Source organism: Apodemus sylvaticus, chromosome 6 (assembly GCF_947179515.1).
Source record: "Apodemus sylvaticus chromosome 6, mApoSyl1.1, whole genome shotgun sequence".
NCBI lineage: Eukaryota > Metazoa > Chordata > Mammalia > Rodentia > Muridae > Apodemus > Apodemus sylvaticus.
Genome location: NC_067477.1, coordinates 18,123,376 through 18,150,801, shown reverse-complemented (window position 1 = coordinate 18,150,801; position 27,426 = coordinate 18,123,376). Strand labels below are relative to the sequence as shown.

Below are 27,426 nucleotides of genomic sequence, written 5' to 3'. Positions count from 1 at the left end.
CAATCAAAGCCCCCCTTGCCTTTCGAAATGGAAAAGAGATGGCTCAGCAGTGACAAGCACTGGCTGCTCGTGGAGAAGACCCAGGTCCAGTTCCCAGCACCCACATGGTGACTCATAAGCAGATGTAATTACAGTTCCGGGGGACTTGATACTTTCATCCATTCTCCGATAGCAGGCAGTATCGCCGCAGTGCTGATACACAAGTGCAGGCGAATGTGCATACACATAAGAGAAATAAGCCTTAGAAACAATGGAAAGTAACAGCTGGAGAAACTTCAGGGGCTCTACTGTGACACTCAGCATGAGCAAACCTACAAATTCTAAGATCCACAACTAAAAGATCAACAGGCCTGGCCCATACCCTTTTAAACACAAGCATTTCACTTTTTTAAAGGATTATCTTCTTCACTAACCTGAGAGTCTAACCCATCACACCCATGTGTCTGGCTCAGAACCCAGTAGCCAGTATGCTTATGTACTTAGAAAGGGTCAGGGACAGACACGAACAGCGGGAGCTGTTCACAGGGGAAAGCTGTAAAAGTCGCAGGCCTGCCCAGCGCTGCAGGCTCTCTGAGGTACAGGAACTGCACAAGGAACCTACCGAGGTATAGTGAAAGCAGCATGTCTGGCCCTGACAGGCTCCAGAAACCTACAGGCCTCCATATGCCTCTGACGTACAGTTTGTCACCTTTTTTTTCACTGATATGTTTTCCACGCATATTTACATACCAATTTTGTGCAGTTTTTCACAGCAAATGAGAGCTACCACTCTCTCAGCCAACCGCACACTATCCATTGGTGGACCCTGAAACAACAACAGAGCATCTCTCAGCTACAGTTTACCAAGCCCACGGAACAGACTCGGAACCGCTGCCCAAATACCGTTGATGCCCAAACTGCCCCAACCAAGGACTTTAGTTTGAAAATACCAACAAGTTTTCAAACCTTCTAGTTGTTTCATTTTGTTTTAAACTTTGGTAGTGTTGGATAGAATCCAGGGTCTCACGTGTATGAGGCAAGGGTTCTAACACAGCTACATCCCGTCTTTTAAAACCATATCTAGTCAAAATGTATAACTAAGATGTTACAATTTCAAGTAAGTGTGCATTTCAATAAAATTTTAAAGTATTATTTTCATTAGCCAACAAATACATGACAAAAAAGTAAAGACGTGAGAACTAGCTATAATATACATCACTGTGGAACAGCTTTTTCTGTGGACTTCAAATTACTCATGTTGGGACATCTTAAATTAGCACTGGAAACAAGGAAAGGGCAATAGTTACAGAAGGCAGACTTTAGCCAGAGCAGCTTAACCGTCTGTGTCACCGTGTGCAAAGCCACAGCTAACTGATTTCTTAAAAAAATTCAAATTAGTAAAGAAACTAAAGGGAACTTGTTGAGGTCATCTGCAAGTTCCAAGTTTATAGGGTGTAGTTTATTAAACCTAATCATAGAGCTGAATATGCAACTTACAAATGATTTTCAGAGTGTAGATTTAAAAGCAAATCTATAACTCAGATGTCTCTGAGAAGCTAGACAATGGCACACATACTTCAATGCAAGGCATGTCTTTTTCTTAACTTACAACAATGGAGGCTCGAAGAGGTGAGTTAATCGGAAGATAAAGAGTTGAATAAAATGTTCCATCAGGCAATTCTCGGGTCCGACATTTGGGAGCTAGATGTGTAAACGGATCACTTGGTAATCGAGCACAATATCTGTAAAGAAAAGAATTCTGAAGTTAAACTTATAAATGAAAGATTGACAGAAAACTGTCTCAACATTCACAAGGACTCCTGCTGGGCTGCCATTTGCATGCAGAATATTCTTTGTTGCTCCTGACTGTGAATATGACAAAACTGGGCACTAGAAATGGATATGTGTAACTAGGAAACTATTATTTAATCTTATTTTAGTTAAAACTGAAGCTTGCATTTCAAAGCTCGCCCGAGGGAGGGCATTAAGCATCTTACGCTTGCCATCAGCCATGGCATATGTAAGAACAGGCTCAGCACAGCCTAGGGCAGAACCAGAAATTCCATAGTGTATCACAGTATGGTGACAGAGAAGGAAGCAGGCCCAGAAAAAGCAGGTCCAAGGGGGAAGGATGTTGAGAGGGCCAGCAAACTCGGAGGGAAACACCTGTGCAGCTAGGGTGTTCTGAAGAGCAGAGGGGCCAGCAGCCAGACAGCCTGAGCACACATCACACCGAGCACAGCAGGTCAGACTTCTCATCCCAGGAAGAGGGAAATGCAAGGAAAACAGGAAATCTAGAATGACCTAGAACCACAGTAAAAATGGGGGCAGCAGGAGCAGTGGGGGGCAGCAATGCAAATGTGAATGTGCAAGTGACGTACATGTCAGCAGATGCCTGGCTCTGCCGACAAAGAGGCGTGCGTGGTAGGGCAGCCCAGTGGCTGCCCACTGAAGGTTTAACTCATGCCCACAAGTCCAGTTCCAAACACCATTATCATTCACTATCCACTAACAGCAAAATAGAACCCCATATAAAACAATACCCCACAAGTAAAACAGGCACAGAACATATTCCACTTTAAATTTTTGTATTGTGTGATAATGAATTTCCCATTAGCAATTAAATATGATTATTATGAGTTAATTTGGACTTAGGCATAATTAGTTTTTTTTTTTTCCTGAGCTGATAACATTACAAAGAACTAAGAAAAACAGTTATAGGCCTAGTTTATGTATCAGGGTAAATCTCACTTAAGGATAAAACAAAGGAGCAAACGTTTCACAAAAATAGACTCTGTAGTCAAAGCATGCAGTGCAGCAACAGAGGTTGTACCAGGCTGTCATATCTTCCTATCTTTGATCTTTCCTTGATCTCAGTGGCCCTGCTTTGCAACCCCTGAAATCTGCAGGCCTATCTCCTGAAGCCCACCTCTCAACCTCAGTTTCCAGGAGATTTTTCTTATGATTAAACCCAGCTTAATGATTAAACATTTTTGGCTACTATATCCTGAAGTGATACCATGTTCAAACTTTCTGTGGTTATTGTCCCTTCTTGGAGGTGGCCCTTGTCACTGGGCACAGTCTGTTCCACTGTGAAGACCTCACCTGTTGATGTGTCCAATGGCAGTGTTGATTGTGACTCGAGGACCCCCATCGTCAGGCCTCAGAACATACGGTGGGAAAACGTCATCATCATCCACCACAGCATGGACATCAGCCTCAGCCCCATCCACTGACTTTGAACACTTGTTTCTTAAGATCTGAGCATTCACAAACCGGACATAGGGTGAGAGCAAGAACCTTTTTTGCAAGATGTCAGTTTTCTACCTCTGTATTTACAGAGGAAACTCTCTACCCAGGCATGGCAGCACATGCCTATAACCCCAGCACTCAGGAGGCTGAAGCACAATGATCATGGGTTCTAGACCAGCCTGGGCTACACGATAGCACAGTCTCAAAAATAAAGAAACAAACTTACTGACTTTTGATGTAAGTTGTGTGACACAATTCTCTCTCCATATTTCAGAACTCTCAAGCTATTTGCTGCAGTGAAGCTCTCCACAGAATCCTCCCTGCTCCCACCGTACGGAAACACACTGATCAAGAATTATCTGACACTGTGCATGTACCCACAGAGGATGCTTTTGGTCTCTTGTTGGTACAAATCAGACCAATCACTGGCCTCTACGCTGTCCGCACTTACAGTGCCCTTCCACAGACACCCGTCTCAAATGGCCCACAGGATCTTTCCTCTATGGTTTTACTTTATAAAATACCCCCAGCTCTCTGGGATCACTCTGAGCTTCCTTATATGTTCCCACAGCCGACACTGCATGCTGGAGATCAAACTTCTCTCTTTCCATGCACACAAATAAAAAGGAAGATATATAAACTTCCTAATCTCACCTTTTCTATAGCTTTGTAGGTTTTGAGGTCTTCCTCAAAGCTCTTTATCGTGTCTGTGTCTGCTAACATTATGTAATTAGAGATCGGCGCTCGTGCCCGTCCTTTAGACTGAACATATGATCGATACTCTGTGGGCAAATCAAAACGAACCACCAAATTGCACTTGGGAATATCCACACCCTCTTCTACAACGCTTGTTGCAATGAGCAGGTTGGTCTCATGAGCTCGAAATTTCCTAAGTACCTGAAAAAAAATTCACCAAGAAAAGCAATTCTAAAAAATTTCCCAAAGAAAACATTACAAAATCATTAACAATGGTTATATATGACCTATTTCCTAGGCGCATTGCATCCCTGAGGTCAGCCCAGGAGAGATAAGAGTGTTACAGAACCAGCGAGGGAGGGGTTGGACCCAGGCCCATAGCCATGATTTAAGGACGGGAGGGAGTTTTCACTGAATGCCTTCAGACTGGCTTCTCTTTGCTGACCACAAACGCGTCTACGCAAATGACACAGTGAGCTCGTCCTGGGGACCTGCACTCCTGTGGCCTGGCACAGTGGCGACCACTGTCCCTGAGAATGTGTTGTGCCAAGCCTCGGCCGAGAAGCCAAAGCCCCGTCAGCGAACTCTGCAGTGCACCCAAGTTAACCCGAGAGCAGGGCTCTGCTTCCTGGCTCAGCGCCGCGAAACTTTCAATGGTCTACAGAGTGAGTTCCAGGACAGCCAGGACTACACAGAGAAACCCTGTCTCAAAAACAAAAAAAAAAAAAGGAAGTTTAAGTGAGCCAGGCGGTGGTGGTGCACACCTGTAATCCCAGCACTCTGGGAGGCAGAGGCAGGTGGATTTCTGAGTTCGAGGCCAGCCTGGTCTACAGAGTGAACTCCAGGACAACCAGGGATATACAGAGAAACCCTGTCTCGAAAAAAACCAAATCCAAAAAAGAAAAAAAAAAAAAAAAAAGAAGTTTAATGAGGTAGGAAGCGCCAACTTAAATGCAGGCACTGTTCCTTAAGTGCAGATCAAAACCAAAATGAGTCTGCGAGCTAAGCACAAATGCAACATGGCTGGCTGCCTCACACCACTGTCATCAGATCCTCCCCGCCACAATGGAGTCGACTCTCAAATCAAGAAGCAAAACAAACCATCCCTTCCTTAAGTTGTTTCTGGGGGGATTTTGTCATAGTTACAAGAAGTAACTAATCTATTCCCACATGGCTAAGTTAAACAGCACATGCCGTTCTTCAGATGGAGATGTCAGACTGGCTCTTCAACTTCCCAGACCTGGAATCTTCTCAAACTGCTAAAACCAAATGCCTGTAACAGAAATCACTCTGCTAATTTTAAGTTAGGTAATAAAGGACCCTGTCTGCCAGCCAGAACACTTACATGTCAGTCTCCTTATAATGTTGTTTCCTATATAAGATTTTTAAGAGCATGAAAATTTTAAGCTACATTTACAAAGAACAGTGGTTTTATGTATATCACAAAGGCAGGCCTTTAAAAGGCGCCTGAAGACTCTAGCTTGTTGCTCGGCAGGCCTGTGGAGGCCACAGTAGTTGCTGCCTCCAGGTTCACTCTCCTATGAGGTGTAGATATCCCATAGTAATTCCATAAAGGAAAACGAGCTATTTAATAATAATAAGACAAGTTCACCAGAAGCTACTCTAGTTCTTAGTATCAGCAACCCTTAATCACCTCATGAGACCAGCAAATATCTTTATAAACAAGTAATCTATTATTAAAAAGCAAGGAGAGAGGAGAGGGAGAAGGAAATGAAGTTAATTGCTGGGGACTATGAAGAAGGTTTCTGGCAGAGATTCCCAGTGCGTGCTGTGAACCCCTGCTGTCACTATTACCTCCTCCTGCTTTCTGAACTCCGCCTCCATCTGTTTGCTGCGAGGCTGGTTCTTCCCAATGCCATGTCCAGTTATGAAGTTGCTGCTGACGTAAGCCAGCTCTGGGTCTTGTTTGCCAGCTTCCTTTATCAATCTAAAGATGGAAGACACACAAGCAGTTAAACACTTCCAAGGAAAACATATTTTAACTTTTGGATTCTCTTATTTTTTCATTTTTCTACTGTGTGTGTGTGTGTGAGAGAGAGAGAGAGAGAGAGAGAGAGAGAGAGAGACAGAGACAGAGAGACAGAGAGACAGAGAGAGAGAAAAAGAGAGAAAGAGAGAAAGAGACAGAGAGACAGAGACAGAGATCTGCTTGTCTGTGCATCACATGTGTAGCATGCCCAGAGGGCCAGGAGAGGGCATTAGAACTCCTGGAACTGGAGTCACAGACAACTGTTAGCCACCCAATATAGGAACCAAACACTGGTCCTCTAGAAAAGCAGTAGGTACTGAACCACCGAGCCATTTCTCCAGATGGTTTACAATAGCCTCCAGTCTCCTATATGACAGGAATGCACGTCCAGCGTTCATATTTGTACTTGTGTTAGGCCAACATTCCTAACCAAATAGTTGCTCTAGTCTCACTTTTGTTGCTTTGATAAAAGACTCTGAGCAAAAACAGTGTTGGGGAGGAATAGGGCTATTTCAGCTCCCAATTTCAGGTCCCAGGCCACCATGCAGGGAAGCTGGGGCCAGTGCTCACTCAGGCAGGAACTTGATGGCAGTCCAGCTTGCTGTTCCAGCCAGCTCTGACCACAAAATTTGGTTATTTCACAACCAAAAGAGTACAGCAGGGACCACAAAGGACAGTGCTTGTTGCGCTCACACACAAGTTTACAGTCCAGTTCCCCCTGCCTCCTAAAGAGGGCACTGCCCACACTGCACTGGGCCTTCCTACTGTCAATTATAGGACAATCCCTCCCATCCCCCAGACCAATTTGATGTGGACAATTCCCCAACTGAGATGGTCCTCTCAGATGACTCTAGGCTGTGTCTAGCTGACAGTTAAGACTTAGCCAGAACAAGTCTTTTCTTCCTACCAAACTTTAGAAAAGACCAGTACTGTGTTTGACCACACAGACCTATGGGCTGAGCACTTGCTATGAAAAATGTAAGGCTGGCTCCCACTGAGAAGTGAAGGGTCACTTACCTCCTAACTTTCAATTTAGTGATGATGACTTAACAGAATAATGTCCCAGGATGGGATAGAGCTAGTCAGAGAACCACTAAATAGTTTGACACACTTCTGGCATGCCTGGCTTCAAGAGCTGCCACATACAAACCTCTCCTCTTTTCTTGGAAGGTTCTCACACAGCAGTGAGCACCTCTCGTGCTCCTCCACAGGGATGACAGGACCCACTGCTGTTTACCTTACCTAATCCCGTGATCACTAAAAGCAGGATTCTTGGGAAAGAAAGGCTTGTTACCTCTATCCAAATCCTCTTTTGGCCCCCAGGCCATGAGTTATAGAGTTCATCCTATAGTCCTGGGCAAAAAATGTCCACAGCAATGCTAAAGGCATCCCACTGTACTGTCATGAGAGAACCCCAAGCTACGGCCCCTTTCCCACCTGCTCCTTGGCATTAACCTATAGTACCAGAAACCCATAGGAGCCTTTGACTAAAACATGAAAAAAAAGCTACAGGACAGATCATGTTACACAGAATGAAGGTTAACAGTCAGTGCTGCTATTACAGCTATTTGAAAATACCCACATTCAAAGACTCAGCACAGGATAAATGGTTCCACACCTGACCTAAGTGACTCCACATGGTCCCTCTGAAATCATGCTACATAGTATAAATTCCTAATGGAAAATTACATTTTTAAGTAAAACCATTCTTTTTTTAATAGACACATGAAACAGACTAATATCAAAGACCTGGCAAACTGAAGGGGCACGTAGAGTCCTGTGCTCCCAGAGCCTGTCCTGGCCAGGTCACCCAGCTCGTTCTAAGGCTCAACGACTCAAACGTTCAGAATCAGATGCTTCCTGATCTTCCACTCCAAGGTTTGCTTCATTATTGTGATGAATACACTATGTCAGTGACAAAGCACAGAGTCAAGTGAAAACAAACAGTGTGCCCGAACTGAAACAAATTACCTTAGAAATACCTTGTACTGTTAGTTTGCGTTTACATCAATAAGTATCAATTTGAATGTAATGGGAAGTCTTAAAATGCAATTCAAATTACTTCTAATTAAGAATATACTTTGCCCAAATTATCAAGCTGGTAGGTTTCAATTAGCTGAGAAATGGAAATACTAACAGGAATTTATTTCTCCTTAATGATGCTGACATCAAATTGCAGAGCTGAAGAGACAACATGCACATTAATAAAAAATTATATTGTAAGCAATAATTAAATGTTACATATGTGCATTGTTAACATAAAAGGAAAATTATTCCTCTACCAGACTAATATATAGAATGTCTAACCACATCCCAAACCTAAGCCATAGGCTTCAAGGAAAATAAAATAAGTGTCCCACTGTCTTCAGGAACTGACAAGGGATTGGCAAAACCTGCTTAAAGATTTCTTGGCACAACTGAACAGGTGAGCAGGCCTTGTTCCTGTGAGCATTGCAAGGGAGCTGACAGCTCTGGGCTGAGCTCCACTGTTCTCTCTGGATCTACATCATGAGAGTCAAGAGCCAGGTTTTTCAAAAACCTCCCCAATTCCTAAACAACCTGCATTTTTGTAAAATTCCATAAAACAAAAACCAAAGCAATAACAACAACAACTACTACTACTAAGAAAATGAAACTTAAAAGGCATTAAAATTCAATTGTATTATATTCAGGAAGCACAGACGTCTTATCAAGTTGCCTCTCAGACTGCCCACACATGGACTTTCAGGCTCCCAGAGCAGAGGGAAGATCACTGCAAGCGCCACATGCTGCTTCCCAGGGACCCTGGGACGGCATGACCAAACACAGAGAAGATACACAGAACTAGAGTACTAAAACTGTTTCATCAACACACATGCTACATTCTACAGACACGACAGAACATGTCTATACACAAATATCTGAAACATCTACCATGTACTTGAAATACATTACATTCTCCTAGTAGTGTCCCTTAATTTTATGCTATCTTGTCAATGTAAAGCAAACATTACCCTTTCATGAGTCTGCCCACCCCCAGTTCTGAGGCCCTGCTAGTTAAAGGGCAGTGAAGACATTTCTGTCTACACTAGCAAGTGCTCATAGTAAGAGTAAGACAGGTGTTATTAGTATTTTATGGATACAGATGCATAGGCTTTAAAATTAGGTAATTTTACAAAATATGTGCTTATAAACCCGGTATAAAAAGGACAGATGGTCCTTTGCAAAAATGGCTGATTATGGCTGTGGCAACAGAAAGTACAAGAGCCTTGTAGTTATGTGTAAAAAACAATACACTAAAAGTCACCTATAAAGGTGAGAGCAGTGGTGAAGTATCTGTTAGCCATATAAAGCAGAGCTCACACAGAGGAATGCTGGGTAAACAGAGCAAACAAGCTACCCATACACACCGCCTAGTGGCCCAGATTAGAAGAGCAAGGCAGTTGGTAAACAACATACTTGTAAAGCAAAGTTCAGACATGATCCACACTACAAACAGAAAGGTAACAAACAGAGTAAGAATCAAGGACAACTGCATACAACAGGCACATAAACACGCCTCCCCAAGTAGACGTTAATCATTCCCTCCTCCTGTAGACTGTCTAGATGTGGGAATATGCTTCTAATGCATTTATTAAGAAACAGGAAACACTTCGAGGTAGGGAAGGTTGGCAGACACTAAGCACAAGTTGAACATCACCAGTGATGATTTTGTTACACCAGCCCCTAATATGTGACCAGAAAGGACTGCCACTCTACAGAGGTCTTTGGCACTCCCTACCCCTATTTTAACTCTGAGAACACCATCACCAAGACCAACTAGCAAACCTGGGATAAAGCCAGGACAGCATGCCCAGTACTGCACTTATGTTGTTTCCCTGATTGAGACACAGACCTTAATCATGAGGAAACTGGGGAGAGAAAGCAGGACTCTACTTATCCAACTGTTCTGTAAATCTAAAACTAGTTCAGACTAAAAGTATTAGGGAGGGAGAAGTTGGAGACAGCCAGGATGCAAACTCAGGTCTGTCCAATGGCTGTGCTACCTCACAATCCGAATAAACCAGAGTGAGAACACTGTGCTTAAGACAGGGTGGCCCTCCTATCTGACACTGCAAACATCTTTCTCCCACATGAAGTGCTGTGAGCACAGCTTTGAGGAGACACAAGAGGAAACTGCACATGTGAGACTAGGTGTGCTTGCAGCAGCCAGCAGCCGTGTGGCTGGCAGCTCAGGAGCTGGAGAGCAGCCTGTGTGAAGAGTTCCACTCCCTTAGCAAGGAGGGCTTTCCTGCTAAATAGATGGAGCAAAGACTCCAGACTGCACCAAGTTTTTCTAAGCTTATTTAAAAGTTTATTAGAACAAAACTTCTACTGTACATTTCATTCGATGCCATAATGTCAACCTCAGACTGTTCTTCATCCTAGAATACCAACTCCAGCCGCGTTTCATGAAAGCTGATCACAATGAACTTGATCCTTAGGTGAACAGAAAGTGATTGATTTTAGATCAACTTTTCCTGGCTAATTATTCTGCAATGGAAACCACCAACACATCTCTGCACAGCACAAATGCAGACCTAGCATGACTTCTTTAAAGAAGAAAGAAGATAAACACCTGTTTCTCTCCAAGCCATGACACCCAGGGCAAGCAGCTATCCAAGGCAAAAACTCCTCTTCTCTCCAAGTCACAGCACCCAGGGCAGTCAGCTATCCACAGTCAGACATCAGACTGTACCAGTGCTCAACTTTATGACCCCTGAAAAGCCTTTCCCCAGTCTAAGAAACAGCATCATACCTTCCCTTTTACCCCACCCCCACCCCCCACTCCCACCCCGACTCCAGCCACATGCGTCCTGGTTCCTGACCTGATTCTTACTATAAGCACTAGATCTGCTGCTCAAGAACATTAAGGAGTGTTATGATTATAGAAAGAATGGAAGTTGAGAGCTATGGTATTAGGATTCTAGAACTGTCTCTGCCACTGACTAGCAATTTAACTTGGAGCAAATCACTTTTCCTCCTGCAGCAGTTCTTAAAGAACTGAGTGGTTGGATTAGATGCTCAGTGAGGTCCCTTCCAACCTTAATGTCCTGTTTAATTCAGTACCTCAAGTTATTTCACTCCATATCCATCAGGAGGCCCAGGCTCAATGACCAGAAAATCACCAGACTGAAAACTGCCAGATGACTGCTCTCCAGTCCAATTTCCCGTTACTCAAAGAAATTTAAAACTCCTAAACATTCAAGTAGTAGTTAAGAAAAAAAAAAAAAAAAGGCAATTACCTCAGGAAACAAAGCTTAATTTCTCCGCAGAGAGGACTACTTTTGGAAAAGGCTCTCAGGGATCGAACTTTGGCCAATTAATGGATCTCCCAGAAAAGTAAGGCCTTAAGTACAAAAAAATAAGAACCCTCTTTAAAATGATAAAGCATCTACCAAAACTAACCAAAAAACCCCACCATATATTAGAGAACCTGTCACAGTTTATATCTAACGCACAGCTCCATGTCCAGGAAAAGCCAACACTTGCTAAGGACTACAAACAGGGACTAACCATTATCTTTGCTAATATCCTCAGGATGTTGTCGTTCTCTTCCAACCGAGAACATTTTCATATGTAGTCTAATAAAACAACCTAAACTGCAAATCCACCTCTAAATTTCCCCCCATTTGGCCTTGAAGACTGAACAACGGTCCTCCTGCCTATGTTTTCAACCACAGACGTCAATACAGAAGCCACACGGGATTTTTCCCAGCAAGCACTCAGTTCTGTGGAAGCAGACACGCTGCTGGTGGTATCCTGTAATTTATCAACCTGGAGATATGATCAGATCTCAAAGCTTGAATGGTTCAGTTGCTAAGAAATGCTCCTGCTTTTCAGATGTCAGTCACAAGCCCCAAACAGAGTCCTCCTGAGAGCAGCCAAAGGGCCCAGGACACTGTCTACTGGTTTATTATACAGATTAATATAAAGGATACAGATGAATGGATGCTCAAGGCGAGGCATATGAAAAGCAGCATGTGACTTCCACCCTTTCCAGGGCCACCCCATCCAGGGCCACCCCATCCAGGGCCACCCCATCCAGGGCCACCCCATCCAGGGCCACCCCATCCAGGGCCACCCCATCCAGGGCCACCCAAGGAGCTTCAGCAATCTGGAAGTTCTCTTCATGATCTGGGCTTAATGAAAAGTACTCTTTGATGGTATGACTGGCTAAACCAGTCGCCTCTGGTCATCAACTCAGCCTTCAGTCCTTTCTTCTCTCCCAAGCACTGGGGAAGGGCTACCTATCTTTCCAGAACAACTTTAAGCCAAGCAATTCTTCAAGCATATAAATGACAATTTTTATTCTGAAGGTTCTAAGGACTTAGGACCTGTGTGCCTCGAAACCAAAATAGTTCACACTCTCATATTTAAGCAGAAAACTTTAAAACTTAAAAAAAAAAAAAAATCACCCTCAGTACTCAGATAAAATGTCTGAGAACGGGGAAGGAGCTTGTGAAGAAACAGCTGTGTGGAAGATGCTTAACATAGGAGCCCCAGCCAGCTAAGGGGACTGACGACTCCAGCAACTGCAGAGAGAACAAGGAATGCTTTACTTCCATTGTTTTTTATTATGTTCTCCCTTTAGGATTAATTAGAATTGATTCACAACCTTTAGGATGAAAACCTCAGCTGTGTCAAAATTAGCCTTTAGAGAAAGTGACTATTTATAAGCATCCCCTGTTACTTCAGGACGGTATGACACCCGGACACTGGAGTCCTTTTAAGACAGACAGAGCTGTATGAGGGCTCCTCACTCTCCAACAGCACTGCTCCCCTACGGGGGACAGACACTGACCCCAATAGCACGGCTCCCCTACAGGGACAGACACTGACCCCGACAGCACGGCTCCCCTACAAGGACAGACACTGACCCCGACAGCACGGCTCCCCTACAGGGGATAAACAATGACCCTGACAGTTACCTGTTTAGGACAACTGCTGTGTATCTTCTTTCCACAAAAATAATTCCACATAAAATATTGGTAAATGGAGAAGGAAAATTTGTCTCTGGCTTTTCTTTTTCTTCAATGTCTTCATCATCATCGTCATCTTCAGAATCACTCCAGGACACGTAATTGTCCTGATTCCTGTTGTTGTACCACTCCACACTTTCAAACTGCTGCCGCTCATAGGGTTTGTACTTGCGCAGGATCTCGAGCAATTTCAGGACTTTGGGAGTCACATACTTCAGGTCAAGGGAGGCGGGGGAGAAGTACTCTTCACACAGTGCATGGATTTTCCTTAGCAAAGTGTCTGTAAACAGTAAGAACTTCCTGTGTAGCTCCTCTTGCTCATGTTTGATGTACTTCTGAAGTTCTCTTACCATCATCCCAGCTACTTTATCTGCACACCAGGGTCCCAGAACAACCAACACTGCACGGCAGTCTGAGAGGATCTACAAGAAGAGTGAAGAAACGCAAAAGCTGACGGTCAGCTTTCAAACAGCTGAACTGGAGCTTCAGTGGTCCTGAAGTGTGGGACTCCACCTTAACACTAGAGGTTAGCTTAGCAGTCTTACCAACTTGTTTCATAGATCTATGAAGCATCCCCTTTTCTCCTAGCGAAAATAATAAATAGCAGCTAAAATACATACTGTACAAGATTTAAAACCTGCACTTTCGATGCAGGATTCCTCCGCACTACAACTGCACCGTCTGGTTGGTCCCAGCCAGTGGTGTGGAGAGATCTGGTGGGCGGCAGCTCCGGCCTCTTCCTCTTTAGCAAAGACCAAAGCAACTCCTCCAACGGTACTCATGCTAAATATTCCCAAGTCACTCATACATATATTTTTTCCTATTATAATGAGTATTAAAATGAAATGGTAAGGCATACAGGTGAATTCTGGCCAGGCCAGCACCAGTGCTTCCCTGTACAAAGGCTGGACAATTTACACCACTGTGCTGGCTTTTATCTTACAGGTGACATGAAGAAAAATATGAGACAATTACCAGTTTTATATGCCAAAAAGACAATGGGTTAAATATGGACTTAGCAAGATTTGTAAGGTTAAAAAACCCAAACAAGGTAAGGCATGGTGATACACCTTTAATCCTGGTACTCAGGAGACAGAAGCAGGCGGACCTCTGTGACTTAGAGGCCAGACTGGTCTACAGTGTAGTTCCAGGACAATCACAGATACACAATGAGACTCTCTCAAAAACAAAACAAAACAAGACAAAACCTAGACATTGCTGTTAAAAACATTAAATCACCACAAGAGAAATTCCGGGCCCCATTTAAGAATGGTTTCTGGTTGTCAGGCTTCAGTGCCATTTTCGTCACTGGAGAGCCCTGTCAGACTCAGGCCTTTCTGCGGACCCCTCCTCCCTGACTCAGCAGGCCAGGAATGGGTTCCCTAATTTTCCCTTCCAATAAGCTGAGGTGGCAGAGTGCTGTGGCTGCTGTTACATGGGTGGAACCAACTTAAGATCATTTTCCTCGAGACTCTGGTCCTGTTACAAACACCAGGAACAGTGAAGAACTCAGAGCAAACAGTTCATCAGGAACTAACTCATCTGATCAAAGACAAAGCAAAACAAATTCAATGGGACTCACTTCCTGAGCAGGCTTGATCGGAACCCTCGGTCCTGCATTGAGGGCAATAGAATGCAAATACACATGCCTGTCATAGAAACCCAACCTTGACTCTGATCACATGTTCAATCAACTAGCAAAATAAGGCTTTGAACTAAAATGTGTAGAAAATTGCCTCAATGGAAAGACCCCGCATTCCAAGGCTCACAATGAAGACAAGCGCTTTATTACTTACAAGGCTGCACATACTCACTTGTTTGGAAATCAAAGTAGAATCTCTTTCCTTTGAATATACAGATACATTACAGTCGTTGATAAAACCAAGTGCTTCTTCTAACTCCATCAGCAATCTTTCATAAAGCCCACTTCTGTCAGTAAATGGTCCACAATCTACCACAATCTCACAAGGCTGAGAAGTGTATCTTTAAAAATCAGAAACAAGTTGTCAGTATCATCATGAAAATGCAAAGCTGCTTCTAAAAGACAAGGAAAAGAGGACACTAAAAAATATTTCAAAATGTTAGCAGTGTGGTAGAATTTTAAATATTATCTTATACTTTTTCATATTTCTGAATTTCCCCACAGTAAATATGTAATCATTCTTGTTTTTAATAATTTATTTCTACTCTATGTGCTTAGTATGTATGTCTGTGTGAGGTGTCCAGAGCTCCTGGAACTGGAGTTAAGACAGTTGTGAGCCCCCATGTGGGTGCTGGGAGTTGAACCTGGAACCTCTAGAAGGCGGATAGTACTTTTAACAGCCATCTCTCCAGCCTCCCACTTTGTTTTTAATAATATATTATTTACACGAGGTTATATTCTAAAAGAAAAAAAAAAAGAATGCAAGTTGGATGTTTACTACATCTCAGGTATGCTGGGAACTCCAATCCAACTTAATGTACCAGGGATTGCAAGAGACATATGTGGATAACATCAGGGAACTCCACCAGAACAAGGCCGTCCGTCCACCACTCTTGCACCACCCTCCCACTCTTCCTTCAACAAAGGCTCTTTCAGCTACAGTCTTTGCCTTCCCCAAATGCCCTTTGCTTCATCTTTTAACAATTCATTACCGTCTCTATTTAGGTCAGGCCTCTACAAGGCATATCAAAGCATGCCGCCTAGTGATACTTGGTTTCTTTGAGTTAGCTGCAAGCAATCACTGCATAAGGCTGCAGTTCAAAGAACTTGGTGAAAATATTTCATTGAAGTCCCCAAACTGGGATCTATTTTGTAGGTAGACTGGTATCTTTTGTCCACTTAGGCAGAATGGAAAACAAAAAAATATTCAAAATACTCGGGAATTATTTTTAGGAAACAGAACTGATCAGTAGGTCACCAGGGAATGTTTTACACTAAATGTACAGCTTAACAAACTTACTGAAAATTTCTACTTTTAGTTATTTTTAATTAGGTATAGATGTGTGTGTGTGTGTGTGTGTGTGTGTGTGTGTGGATGGCCAAGGCGATGGCCTGATATGGGTACAGGGAAGCCACCTCAGGTCCTTTGGAAGGACAGCTAGTACCCTCTTAATTGCAGATCCATCTTTCCGACCCCTAATGTGAACTCGGCTAACTTCTGCAACTCTCCAGTTTTAATGTTTTGATTGACTTATTTGTTGTGGGGTCTGTGCGATGGGGCAGGGATGCGCCCCACAGTGCACAAGCAGCAGCACACCCTGAATCAGCTCCCTCATTCCACCTTTGTGTGGTGACATGTCACACACCCTGAAGGAGGGACTCTGGCCAGGCTGTATCTGTTGAACCACTCTGCTGGCCCTGTTAACTATGAATCTAATTTTTATGTCACTCCTTGGGTCTACTGTGCCTTTCACAAATCACAACAACCATAACAGTACACACTACCCCAAAAGCATACCAATGATTTTAATGAGTGAAATACAATAAAAACACTTAATAGTTTTCATTTTTCTTAACCCAAATGTCTTATGTTTCTTTTCTTGTTGTGAGACAAAATACCTTCACAGAGAGAATTTTAGCTCACAGGTCAAGGATACTAGTGAAACCATTATGTTGGGATCCCATGAAGGCATCAGGAGCTTAAAGCAGCTATGTACTTTACCACAGTAACAGGAAAAGAAACAAAGACAGCAAACTGCAACTTAGAGCTGTTTGGAGAACCAGGGAACTAAAAGATTACATAGTGTTATTACTAGAAAGTTCTATGCTGTTCTACTTCTCCCCAAAGCCTCCCTTAATACAAGGCAAGCAAATAAACTCAACCCAGATAAATGGGATGTGATAGGACTTTAAAAGCACACATTGTGTATGTATAGACATCACAACTGTATTGGTCAAGGGACATAAGGAACAGCCTATCCCAAGCCACACGGTCCACTGATGGTTTGCTAGGAAGGACACTGGACTATCCTGATGGGAACTGAAGATTATCCCTACTCACAGTCATGCTTCCACACTCACAGTGATCCCAGTGGTAACCGTTTCCCTACTAATCAAAATAAGGCTTTCTGACAGAGTGTCAGTTGAGCTGCTATTAAAAAACACCCTGGCAAAAGGAACTTAAGTGGGGTGGGTTATTCCAATTCACAGTCGAGCCATACTGTTTAAAATGAACAGCAGGAAATTGAAGCAACAATTCACATCACATCTGTTAGAAGTCTGTCTAAGCTCCACCCCACAGTTACCTGGCAACAGGTAGGCCTGGCCCACTCTAAGAGGGCCTGCTTGCCCCCTCCCCTCTCTCTTACTCTCTTACTCCTGTTTTCTGCTTGCCTCTCTCTTGCCCTCTTGGGCTCTTCTCCCTCCCCCTCTCTTTCCACGTGGTCATGGCCAGCCTCTACTTCTCTACTCTCCCCTTCTCTCTGCCTTTCGCTGCCTCTACTGCCCTCTTAACCCCCCTCCCCATGCCCTGAATAAACTCTTTTCTATGCTATATCGTTTTGGGGGGGGGGCTGGTCCCTGAGGGGGAAGGGATGCCTTGGCATGGGCCCGATGAGGAACCCTCCCCCCTATACTGCTTTATCTTTTTATAATCACAACATCATCGACAGTCAAGAAACAGAGAGCAATGGATGCCTGACTTAAACTCACTTTCCCCTTTGTATTCGGTCTAAGACTCCAGACCCAGGGAATGGTGCCACCTGCTTTAGGCTGGATCTTCCCACCTTAATTAGCCTGAATAAGATAATCTGCCAGAGGCTTGTCTCTCTCCCAGGTAATTCTAGGTTCTGCCAAAATGGCAATTTTTACTAACCACCATAGCTCCTTTCTATAAAGGTAAACATACCCGTCAGGCTATGTGCACGTGTCTGGTTCCATGTCAATTAAATTACAGAAGCTCAAAATGTTAACTCCTCAAATGAGACAACCCACAAATCACAAACGCCACTTTTCTCAGAAACCTGAAACCAATTTTCAAAACAAGAGGTTGTTTCTCAAATATGTTAAAGTATACTAGTGAAATCTCTTAAGAATCCTTCAGTGCACCCTGAGAGATGTCTAGGTCAGAAAAGAAGCACAAGCTGATAGCGTGTCCTTCCCACTGAAGGTACATATTCTGATCAAGTCCCCAGTCTAGCAACACCAGGGGACAGAAAGAGCTGTCTTAGACTATTGCTATGACAAAACATCATGACCAAAAGCAACTTGGGGGAAAAGGGTTTATTTTGCTTACACTTCTGTATCACAGTTCATTGTCGAAGGAAGTCAGAACCTGAATGGAGACAGAGCTGATGCAGAGATCACGGACAAATGCTGCCCACTGGCTTACTCATGGCTTGCTCAGCCTGCTTTAACAGAACCCAGGACCACCAGCCCAGGGCTGGCCCCACCCACAGTGGGCTGGACCCTCCCTCACAGATCACTGAGGAAATGCCACACAGGTGTGTCTGTTTATAGGTCAGTCCTTTTTGAAAGCACTTTCTCGATTGAGAGTCCCTTCCCTCAGATGACTGACAGCTGTGTCAAGTTGACATAAAACTAGTCAGGACAGTGACCTCTCCTCCCCCCCCCCACCCCCATCGCCCTCACTGAAGGGGCAATACCTCATTTGAGGCTTTCTACAGAATCAAGGGGAGATGCTTTTGTACTTGTTGGTAACTGAACTTAAAGCAGATTTCTCTGGTCTTGCTCATTCCTTTCAGCATCCTTTTATTCACTGAAACAGATAACAAATGCAAGATACTAAAAGGCTACCCAAGACTCACTACTGGCCATAGCTGGAGCTGGTCTCTGCTACTTTGTAGGTTGTTTTTCCCCACCCCTCATTTCTCCCACCCCCAGCTTTCACCCCCTAACACTAGACAGGAGAGACACATGAATAGAGAGGAAGGAAGAGATCCCTGAATTGAATTTCTTTCCTTTGTTTCTTCTTTGACCACGACTACTAACTAAACAATGTCCCTTAAAGTCCAGCAACCCCACCCCCACTCGCCTCTTGGGACCCTCACATTTATGTACCCTCTGAAAAACTCCTGGAATTCCAACGTCACACAATCACAGAAATTATCTGCAGCTGGTAAAACTACACTTCTGTTAGAGCACAAGGCAAATCATGGTCAGCTGCTGTGGACAGTCTGAAGCAGCACTACATCCCTACACCTGGGATTAAAATTAAAATACATTCTTAGGTTTCTGGGTTTTTTAATGAAAGCAAAATTCGGGCCTTCTGGGAAATGCCAGTGCACATGAGCAGCTTCTTTAGTCAGGTCACTCTCTCAGGAGCCTACCTGTCCAGGACCACCAGGTCAGTTGCCGTCTCCGCGTCACTCTTGAGAATCTGTTCCAGTTTCTGAATCTTTTCTTCCAATTCCTCTGGATCACATTTCCCATTTAAAATGGAAGCAGTTAGTCCCAAAATTCGAGGGCATGATGGACAACTTTCACAGAGCTAACATAATGAAAGATAGAGGCAGTAAGAACTTGGTCACGCAGTGCCACAGCGAGGACACCGCCACATCCAAACACAGGGAACCAATGAGACCCATTTCTGCCGAACAGTAGCACAATACTATAAATTACTGTACTTCTCATTTAAAGATCTATTTCTCAAAAGGGCACATTTGGATACGCTAAAAAGTACGTCAATTGATATTACAATGTTAGAAACTTAATAAATTATATATATTAAATGGACATTAAGAATCATTCCCTAGTATAGTAGAATCAAGTTCCCAATACTGGTAACGATCACCATTGCTCTTCAAATCTCTCTTTTTTTTTTTTAAATTAAATTTTGTTGTGATTGCTGTTTTAAATACTCTGTGTAAGAGCTGGCTCTGCAATCAGGAGCACTGGCCGCCCTCCTGAAGGGCCTATGTTTGATTCCCAGTGTTCAGACACTGGCCCATGTCACAACCACCTGTAATTCCAGTTCCAGAAGGACCTGACAGCCTCTTCTGGCCTCTGGCACAGACATACATGGGACAAACTCCTATATATGTAAAAATTAAAAAATTTAAAACTGTATGTACTCAATAATTTAATAATTTGACCATGAATTACTGAAGTTGATAAAGTCTAAAACCTACCTTCATAATTTCACGATAGGGGTGGTCTAGAATCGCAAGGTGACACTCATCAAACACCAGAAGGTTAATGTCTGACAGTGATAAGTAACCATTTTTCAAAACATTCAAGGCGACATAGCAGGTCATAATAAGAACCTAAAATAGAACTGACATCAGTACACAAATGCCATTAACCTGCCTGGCTGTGGCTATACCCCTAGGAGAGACCACACAAGTCAGCGCATGGAAGCAAGGCTTAGGACGTTCATATATCAAGATTAAAGCCAAAAAATTCACATACATACATCAAACATACAAAATATAAATGATGGAAGTTCTGGGAAAGACTGAGAGGAAAGTCCTTAGAAAGGCAGAGTGTGTCCTTATAATCAGTTACTAAACTGACATGAGGTGTCCTCAGCCTTACCATGGCAGATGAGATCTGTCAATCTTGTCAAATCACAAAAGAATTCACACGTTTTTAATTTTTTCCCCACTGAGCTGACAGGGTTTTCTGGAAGAAAACTTTGTATAGTCTTTGCTGTGGACAGGCTCTATTTATGTGCTCTCATTCCAATATGTAGGCCACCGAAGGCCAGTTACTATGCAGCCCTCAACTGCTCTGGATCTCCTCACACAAAAGCCCTTAGCACTGCTAGCTACATGGAAACATGAAGGCAGAGGAGCCTCCTTCAAGGACCAGAGGCTTCAACCAGCCAACGTTTCCAGCTTTCAACATTATGTACTCAGAAGTACATTTTCTTCAAGCTCAAAGTAAATGACAGGGATTTGTACTTTTCTAGCAGGTAAATAATGGCAGCTCTCCGTTTCTACCCACTGAATAACACACTTTAGTAATTTACCTGCTCTCAGACCAACCTTCAGAAACAGAGCATGCAAAGGCATGGGAAGGTAAGGGTCTTAAGCTCCCTCAGCGAGCTCAGACCGAGGCTTACAAGCAAATCAAGGCCTTGGAGGATCCGCACAGGGAACCGCCCCTGCAGGTCTCACCTGGTGCTTAGCAAACTCATGGCTCCACCTCTCCTTTGTCCAAGATGCATTGACTTCTAGGTTTGAGTACTCCCCAACCTTGAGATCTGAGTGAGTTCTGACAGCTGACACTTGTTGAGCAACCTGGTTTGCTGAACACAAAGACAGACAGTATGTGAATATGAATGGCTTCTGAGTAGTTAAAAAAATTATGATTTGTTGTTAGACCTAGCCACCAACTTTTTAAATAGGTAATTTAAAAATCATAGTTGCAAGATTACCTTTCAAAGGTCACCGATGAGCCCCTCCCCATCCTCTTCCATCACTTCAGGATAACCTCGTACCCTTCACGGCTGACTTCCAACCTAGGATCTAAGCCCTTGGCAGGCTGGACGGGCAGCGAGTCTACACCTGTCCCTCCTGCTCTCCTCAAGGAAAGCAAGTCAATCCAGCAACAAGTACTGTTCCAATTCCAGTATGCTCAGACTTCCCTATGCGCAGAAGGGAGCTCATCTGGGCCCCTGCTCTCACTCTGCAGTCCCAAACATCAACCCAACAGTCGAGAAGAAGCATGGAACATTCCAAAACTGACTCAGCAAAAATCACCCACCTCTAGTCAGCCTTCTGCCTGCTTTGTGAAGCTAAAACACTAAGGATGGAAATAATTTTAACAACTCAGCCATCTCCCCAGAGAAGTCCTCATCTAAGAGTAACACACAGTCTCAACAATTGAGAGGAATTCTACAGAGAAATAAAATGGTATTTTGGCTAGCAGGACTTCAGTAAGCACACTATTTGTCAAACTCGTTTTACTTTCAATAATTTAATACCCACAGAGATAATCTGTTTAAATATGAAGGCTCATCCAGTTTCCTCCTCACATGTGGGAGATGTTGTTTGATTACCAGAGCTGACGAGGAACACGGTCCTTTTGGCGTGCGGGTTGAGGTCGCCCCTGATCTGATGGGCCAGCTCCTTGGTGAGCAGGACGGCGATGAACGTCTTCCCTGAGCCGGTGTTCAAGCACACTATGGTGTTATGGTCCAGAGCTGCTTCCAGCAGCTCAACCTGAAACATGGGAAAGACCACACCTCTTAATCTAGCACCACACGTAAGAAGCGGCTGGCTTTAAAGAGAGACATTTCCCCGTTTTCCAAAATCTTCTGCACACAACTTTGCAAAAAGAAAACCACTATCTTCACATTTACTCAAGAGGGAGTAAACGGCTGCCAAACACAGCTGTGCTGCTGTAAACATTAAAACAGCACCAGCGATGGTGTTTAAGAATTATTTCTGCACGGGCTACTTCCCTGGAATGATGCGTATGACTGCTCTCTACACAAGGTCTGCTTCTCCCCACTCAAGCCCGAGCATCTAACCAATCTCCATCCCAACGCAGCTTGTTAGGACTGGTACACCCAAATGGATATAAAGGAACAGTGCAGATTTCAAGTAGAGTGGGATAAGGAACTAAGAAACAGAATCAATACAACAAATCAATTCCCCAGCAGATGTTAGAACAGAGAAGAACAATTAAGAATAAAAGTGTTTTGAACAAGAAAATTAATCAAAAGAGGCAGGCTTGAAAGGGTAAATGAGTTTTATGAGTTGTGTCAACTCTATACTAACTTTTCCACTGTCATGAAACTGCTCCAGTATTAGTGTCTCATTAGTACCTGGTATTTTCTTGGCGTGTAAATGTTATCATGAATTGCTTCTTGTTGCCATGGCAGTCCAAAGAAAGGACCCATTGGTGAGGAAGCAGGGGTCATGAGCTGCAGGCCTGCCATGCTGAGGGGCTGCAAAGCAGGGCTTTTCATTCATCCAGTGTTTCTTTCATTGCATTTTGTTCTAGCACAGCTTACTACAAAAGGGAAAAAGAATACCATTACACAACCATGCAGGGTTAAAACAAAAGGAAGCACAGGAACAAGAGAGACATCACACCACCACTCCCTCAAGCCTTTCAGATTCTTCCTATGGTTGGTTTGGTTTCTCTTGAGATCTAAGAGGATGGTTTTAAAAGTCAAGCAGTCTGTACCCAACCTGGAATCCTACAGCTAGAAGCTTATGTAAAGAATGAACCAGACAGCTGCACCATTAATTTGTATTGTTACATGAAAATACACACACACACACACACATATACATACTCTTTTTTAAGTTCTCCAATATTATGTTGACAAAATGAGCCAACGTACAGGCAGGCACTAAAGATGTACAATTGAGCTGGTTACATCACTTTATTAAAAGGCTGAGAACAGGAATGTTCTGCATAACTGACAACCTATAACTGCACGTTAAAACTATCCTCAGACATGTAAATTTACAATCATACCTACCCCAATAAACTAAACCCATGACATTCCTTACATGGAAAACTGTCCGTGTCATCTAAGCGCCCTCCCATTTTCAGATATTCTTTGCAGAAGTAAACTTCACTATGGGACTACTTACAGGACACCCCAAGTCTTACTCACAGAAGGAGCCAGTGAGGGTCAGGGATACTTACCTGAAGTCTCAGCTGCTCCTCCTTCAACCTCCCGCCCTCTGTAAGAGTCCTGCTCTAACTGCAGAGCCTCAGGGCCTCAGAGCTCTTGAGTGGAAGGTTAACAGAGCAGGAATTCCATCTATACAGCTATAAGAAACTGCCGTCCATTCAGGGGCAAGAATTTCCAATGGGATGGCTGCCATCCAATGGGATGGCTACTTTGTGGTCACCCACTCTCCTGTGAGTGGCCTCTCACTGATGCTCTGTAAGTGAGCTCCACAAACTCACTGGTGGCCCCAACCTGGACTTTAGTGGAGCTGTCATTTGGTTTGTCATTGGAGCACCGGAATGAAGGGACAGCAATCTCAAAACATTTGACACAGTCTGCAAGATCATAATAACTGTCCAGCCACCAAGGCCACAGGATCTGTCCATCTCTACCAGCAAGCAGCACATACACACACCTCCTATGCCCAGTGCTGGGAGTACAGCCAATCACCACAGTGCCTAGCTTTTACACAGATGCTTGGGATCAAGAAACCGGGGGTCCTCAAGGTCCCACTGCAAGCAGTATATGGCTGTTCGTGCCCAGTCCAACCTTTCTAAACTTTCAACCAGAAAGGAAGGCTAGGATGTCAAGACTCTGTGAAAGCCTATGGTAGCTCCCCTCAATGAGCACAATTCACCAATCCTGCTCTTGGAATTGTCACCCTTACTCTGTTTTGTGGCATTCACCACTATTACTCTATGACACTGGAAAAGAATTTGATCTATAGTTTCCTGAAAATCAAACATTTTACTTTCCAGTCTTTTTCATACCAAGGTACAACACTACACCCCTGTTTCAGAAATCAAGATGGCATAATCCGTTCTGTATGCCTTGCATGCTTCCTTCCTTTGAGAAAGGCAGTGAGGATGAAAATAAAGGCTTAATTCCCAGCCCATTCAAGGTACTGTTGCAAGGAAGCAGTGCAGAGCATGGAGGACCTCGGCAGGCCTGCGTGTCCACAAACCAACTGGCATTACCATTCTCACTATCTGTCTCTAAGGAAGGAGGCATGCAAGGGAGGGTGACAGCACTTTTGGAGAAGCTATCAGGCATTTTGCTACCGCTGCTGCTGCTGCTGCTGCTGCTACTACTAGCTGCTTTTACACAGGAGCTTGGGATCAAAGAAACCATATTCTTCATGGGAAATAACTCACTTTCTGTTGGAAAGTCTAAAAGCCATATCCTTCACCCCAGAGCTGACAGCCACAGTTCCAAATTCCACAGCACACAGGACTCAAGCATTTTACACAGAACTGTCAAGTGTCAAGTTCACCTAGCTTCTAAAGATCAAGAAGCCATCCTTGAAGGTCCATAGCCAAGGCAGCATTTCCTGAGCTTCCTGGCTTGTCACCACTCTGCGCTATCTACGTGACATCCACAGATGCTGTCTAGGAAGCCATGAACTTAGCCTGGCCCCCCACTCTGCCCCCAGCACATGTGCTCACTCAGCTGGCATCACCATGGCACCCAGGAGGTTTCAACAATCAACAAGACTCAGTCCTAGGGATGGGATCTACAAGGGAAGAAAAAGGACAGCACCCACGAGAAGACCCAACGCGGGCACTTCCCAATGCTGTGCACAGAAGATCAGCAGCTCCCTCCTCTCTATAACCCTCCTATTCTTTTCTTCTCAGACAACCTTAGTAATAATGATTTATCTAGAAAAATGATCTACAAAGGAAATTAAGTATGCCCCAATTTTTAGAAGAGAAGGAAATTATTCTTCAAAATGCAGTATCATAAAATACAAAAGAAACTATGAAAATGTGCTACAGCAAAATAGACTGTAAGCGGCCTGGCAACACAACACAGAATCTGATCTCAGGATAGACCTCAGACTGACATTTTTTCACAATAACTAGCTATACTAAGGAGTGTGGTGTGAATGAGGCACACACAATGAACTGACGGGTACAGCTCAGCTGATCAGCACGTCCCTGGTACACTGCTCCCAAGTTCAGGTGTGGTGGGGATGTTAACAAGCCACACTAGCAGATTCAATTACAGCCTATCCAGCATTATCAACTGTAGCCCACTGGCTACTACTCCATCTCTAGGATGTATTCCCTATAACCAAAATCTTGTTCCAGTCAGTCAGCTTCCCTCACATCTCCCACACTCTCACACCTGTCACCTGTGCTCTTGCATTGTCAGAAGAGCTCTGTTTACTAGGTTCCACATATAGAAGGCTGTGCAGTATTTGTCGTTCTAAGCCTGCCTTACTGCATTTAGCTTAATGGCCTCTATGAACAGTTAGGTTATCACAGTGCCAGCATTTCCTTCTTTATTGTAATCAAGTGTGTGTGTGTGTGTGTGTGTGTGTGTGTGTGTGTGTGTGTGTCTGCCCACTCTTTTGCTGACAGACACTTAGGCTGCTTTCATATTTTGGCCCCTGTGACTATACTACAATAAGTGTACAAATATAGATCTCTATCTGCATTTAAGAATGTCTTAATGCTGATCACATTAATAAAGGAATTACAAAAAAATTAATAAAATCTTTTACACTAAGCCGGGAGGTGGTGGCGCATACCTTTAATCCCAGCACTTGGGAGGCAGAGGCAGGTGGATTTCTGAGTTTGAGGTCAGCCTGGTCTACAGAGTGAATTCCAGGACAGCCAGGGCTATACAGAGAAACCCTGTCTCAAAAAACCAAAAAACCCAAAATCTTTTACACTGCAGATAAAAGGTGTTAAACTCCCCTGAGGATGGTACCCTCACCACATGCATATCAGAGGACAGCTATGTTCTTAGGAAGCAAGTGTGGACAAAGGGTCATGATTCTGGAAATCAGTCTCAAGCAGTTCCTAAGCAGAAGCTACACAGAGACAGAAAAGCTAATAAATAATAAAAAGCAAGTGAAGCCAAATGGGTAAAGCATATATTTGTTATCCTATTCTAACTCTTGCAATATCAGTCCTTTATTTTCTGAATATCTCTCATGTGCACGTGTGCATGTGTACGGGTGTGTGTTTGTGTGTGTGTGTGTGTGTGTGTGTATGTGTATGTATGTATGTATGCATATATGTATTCTCCCCATCTGCTGACAGGCACAGGTACAGCTTTAATATTGTGACTGTTGTGAACAATGATGCAATGAATATCCAAGTAAAGTTAAAGTTTTATCATCTGGAGATCTGATTCCATTCCCAAAGAATGGTAATAAGGGCCGTGTTTCTTTTAGGAACAACAGGTAACTCTGTGACTATCACTCAGTATCCACTCTGCACTCTTTCCCAATAAGAGCACTGCCTAACTTTGTGCATCCTTCAGCAAAGCAAACCTGCTGGCCAAAGCCACCATGGCTGTGCTTTACACTTTCGACTCTCTGCCAGTCACCTTGCTCTCAACCCATGGCCCACGCCTCTCTTTGGACAAGGAACTGATTGGTGATAATCCAATGACAAAAGATTGGGGCCTTTCAGTCACTGGCTGAAAAGCAACTCTTCCCCTATGAACATGCTCCAAGAAATGCCAGCCCCTCTGCTGCTGAAATTATTCGACAGCAATGAAAAAGATGTACTTCCAACAGTAACAATAAATAAACTTGGTCCCTGGTAACATCAGTGAGCAGCTCAATCAGCCTCAAAGCTCAGCCTAACATTCTTGCCAAAGACATGAGCCAAGAAATTCCCTTACCATCCAAGTCAACCTGAGTTGAATTTTATGTTCAGTTGAACTCCAAACAAATGACACTGTAAACCACTGTTATTGCTTCTATAAAAGATCTAAAGCAGAGAGGGTAGAAATAAAAGTAGGGATGGAAGAAAGAAAAAGGGAAAGTCAGGGAAGACCTGAAAGAAAGCCATCAGATTAGGAACCTGAGGTCGTCCAGGGAGGCCCTGCAGCCAGCCAGATCACAAGCTAAGGACTTCGTTTCCAGCACATCAGGAGTCCAACATGGCTCATGCAAGAGACAGGGATGACC

General features: G+C 43.7%; 1 protein-coding gene across 7 annotated transcripts in view; it reads right to left on the bottom strand.

Annotated features, from left to right (window-relative positions):
• Dicer1 (dicer 1, ribonuclease III) overlaps positions 1 to 27,426 on the bottom strand; it is a 61,021-nt gene that overhangs the window by 18,877 nt on the left and 14,718 nt on the right. For all 7 annotated transcript variants that reach the window (XM_052185150.1, XM_052185146.1, XM_052185145.1 and 4 more), the window contains 12 exons: positions 22,635 to 22,822; positions 21,864 to 22,026; positions 20,980 to 21,110; positions 19,990 to 20,124; positions 19,189 to 19,349; positions 14,733 to 14,901; positions 12,868 to 13,340; positions 5,743 to 5,875; positions 3,886 to 4,128; positions 3,085 to 3,239; positions 1,589 to 1,721; positions 730 to 805 (listed from right to left, as the gene is read on the bottom strand). In XM_052185150.1, the coding sequence (XP_052041110.1) occupies positions 730 to 805; positions 1,589 to 1,721; positions 3,085 to 3,239; positions 3,886 to 4,128; positions 5,743 to 5,875; positions 12,868 to 13,340; positions 14,733 to 14,901; positions 19,189 to 19,349; positions 19,990 to 20,124; positions 20,980 to 21,110; positions 21,864 to 22,026; positions 22,635 to 22,778 (2,116 nt within the window). In that variant the 5' untranslated portion in view covers positions 22,779 to 22,822. The remainder of the gene's footprint in view (positions 1 to 729; positions 806 to 1,588; positions 1,722 to 3,084; positions 3,240 to 3,885; positions 4,129 to 5,742; positions 5,876 to 12,867; positions 13,341 to 14,732; positions 14,902 to 19,188; positions 19,350 to 19,989; positions 20,125 to 20,979; positions 21,111 to 21,863; positions 22,027 to 22,634; positions 22,823 to 27,426) is intronic.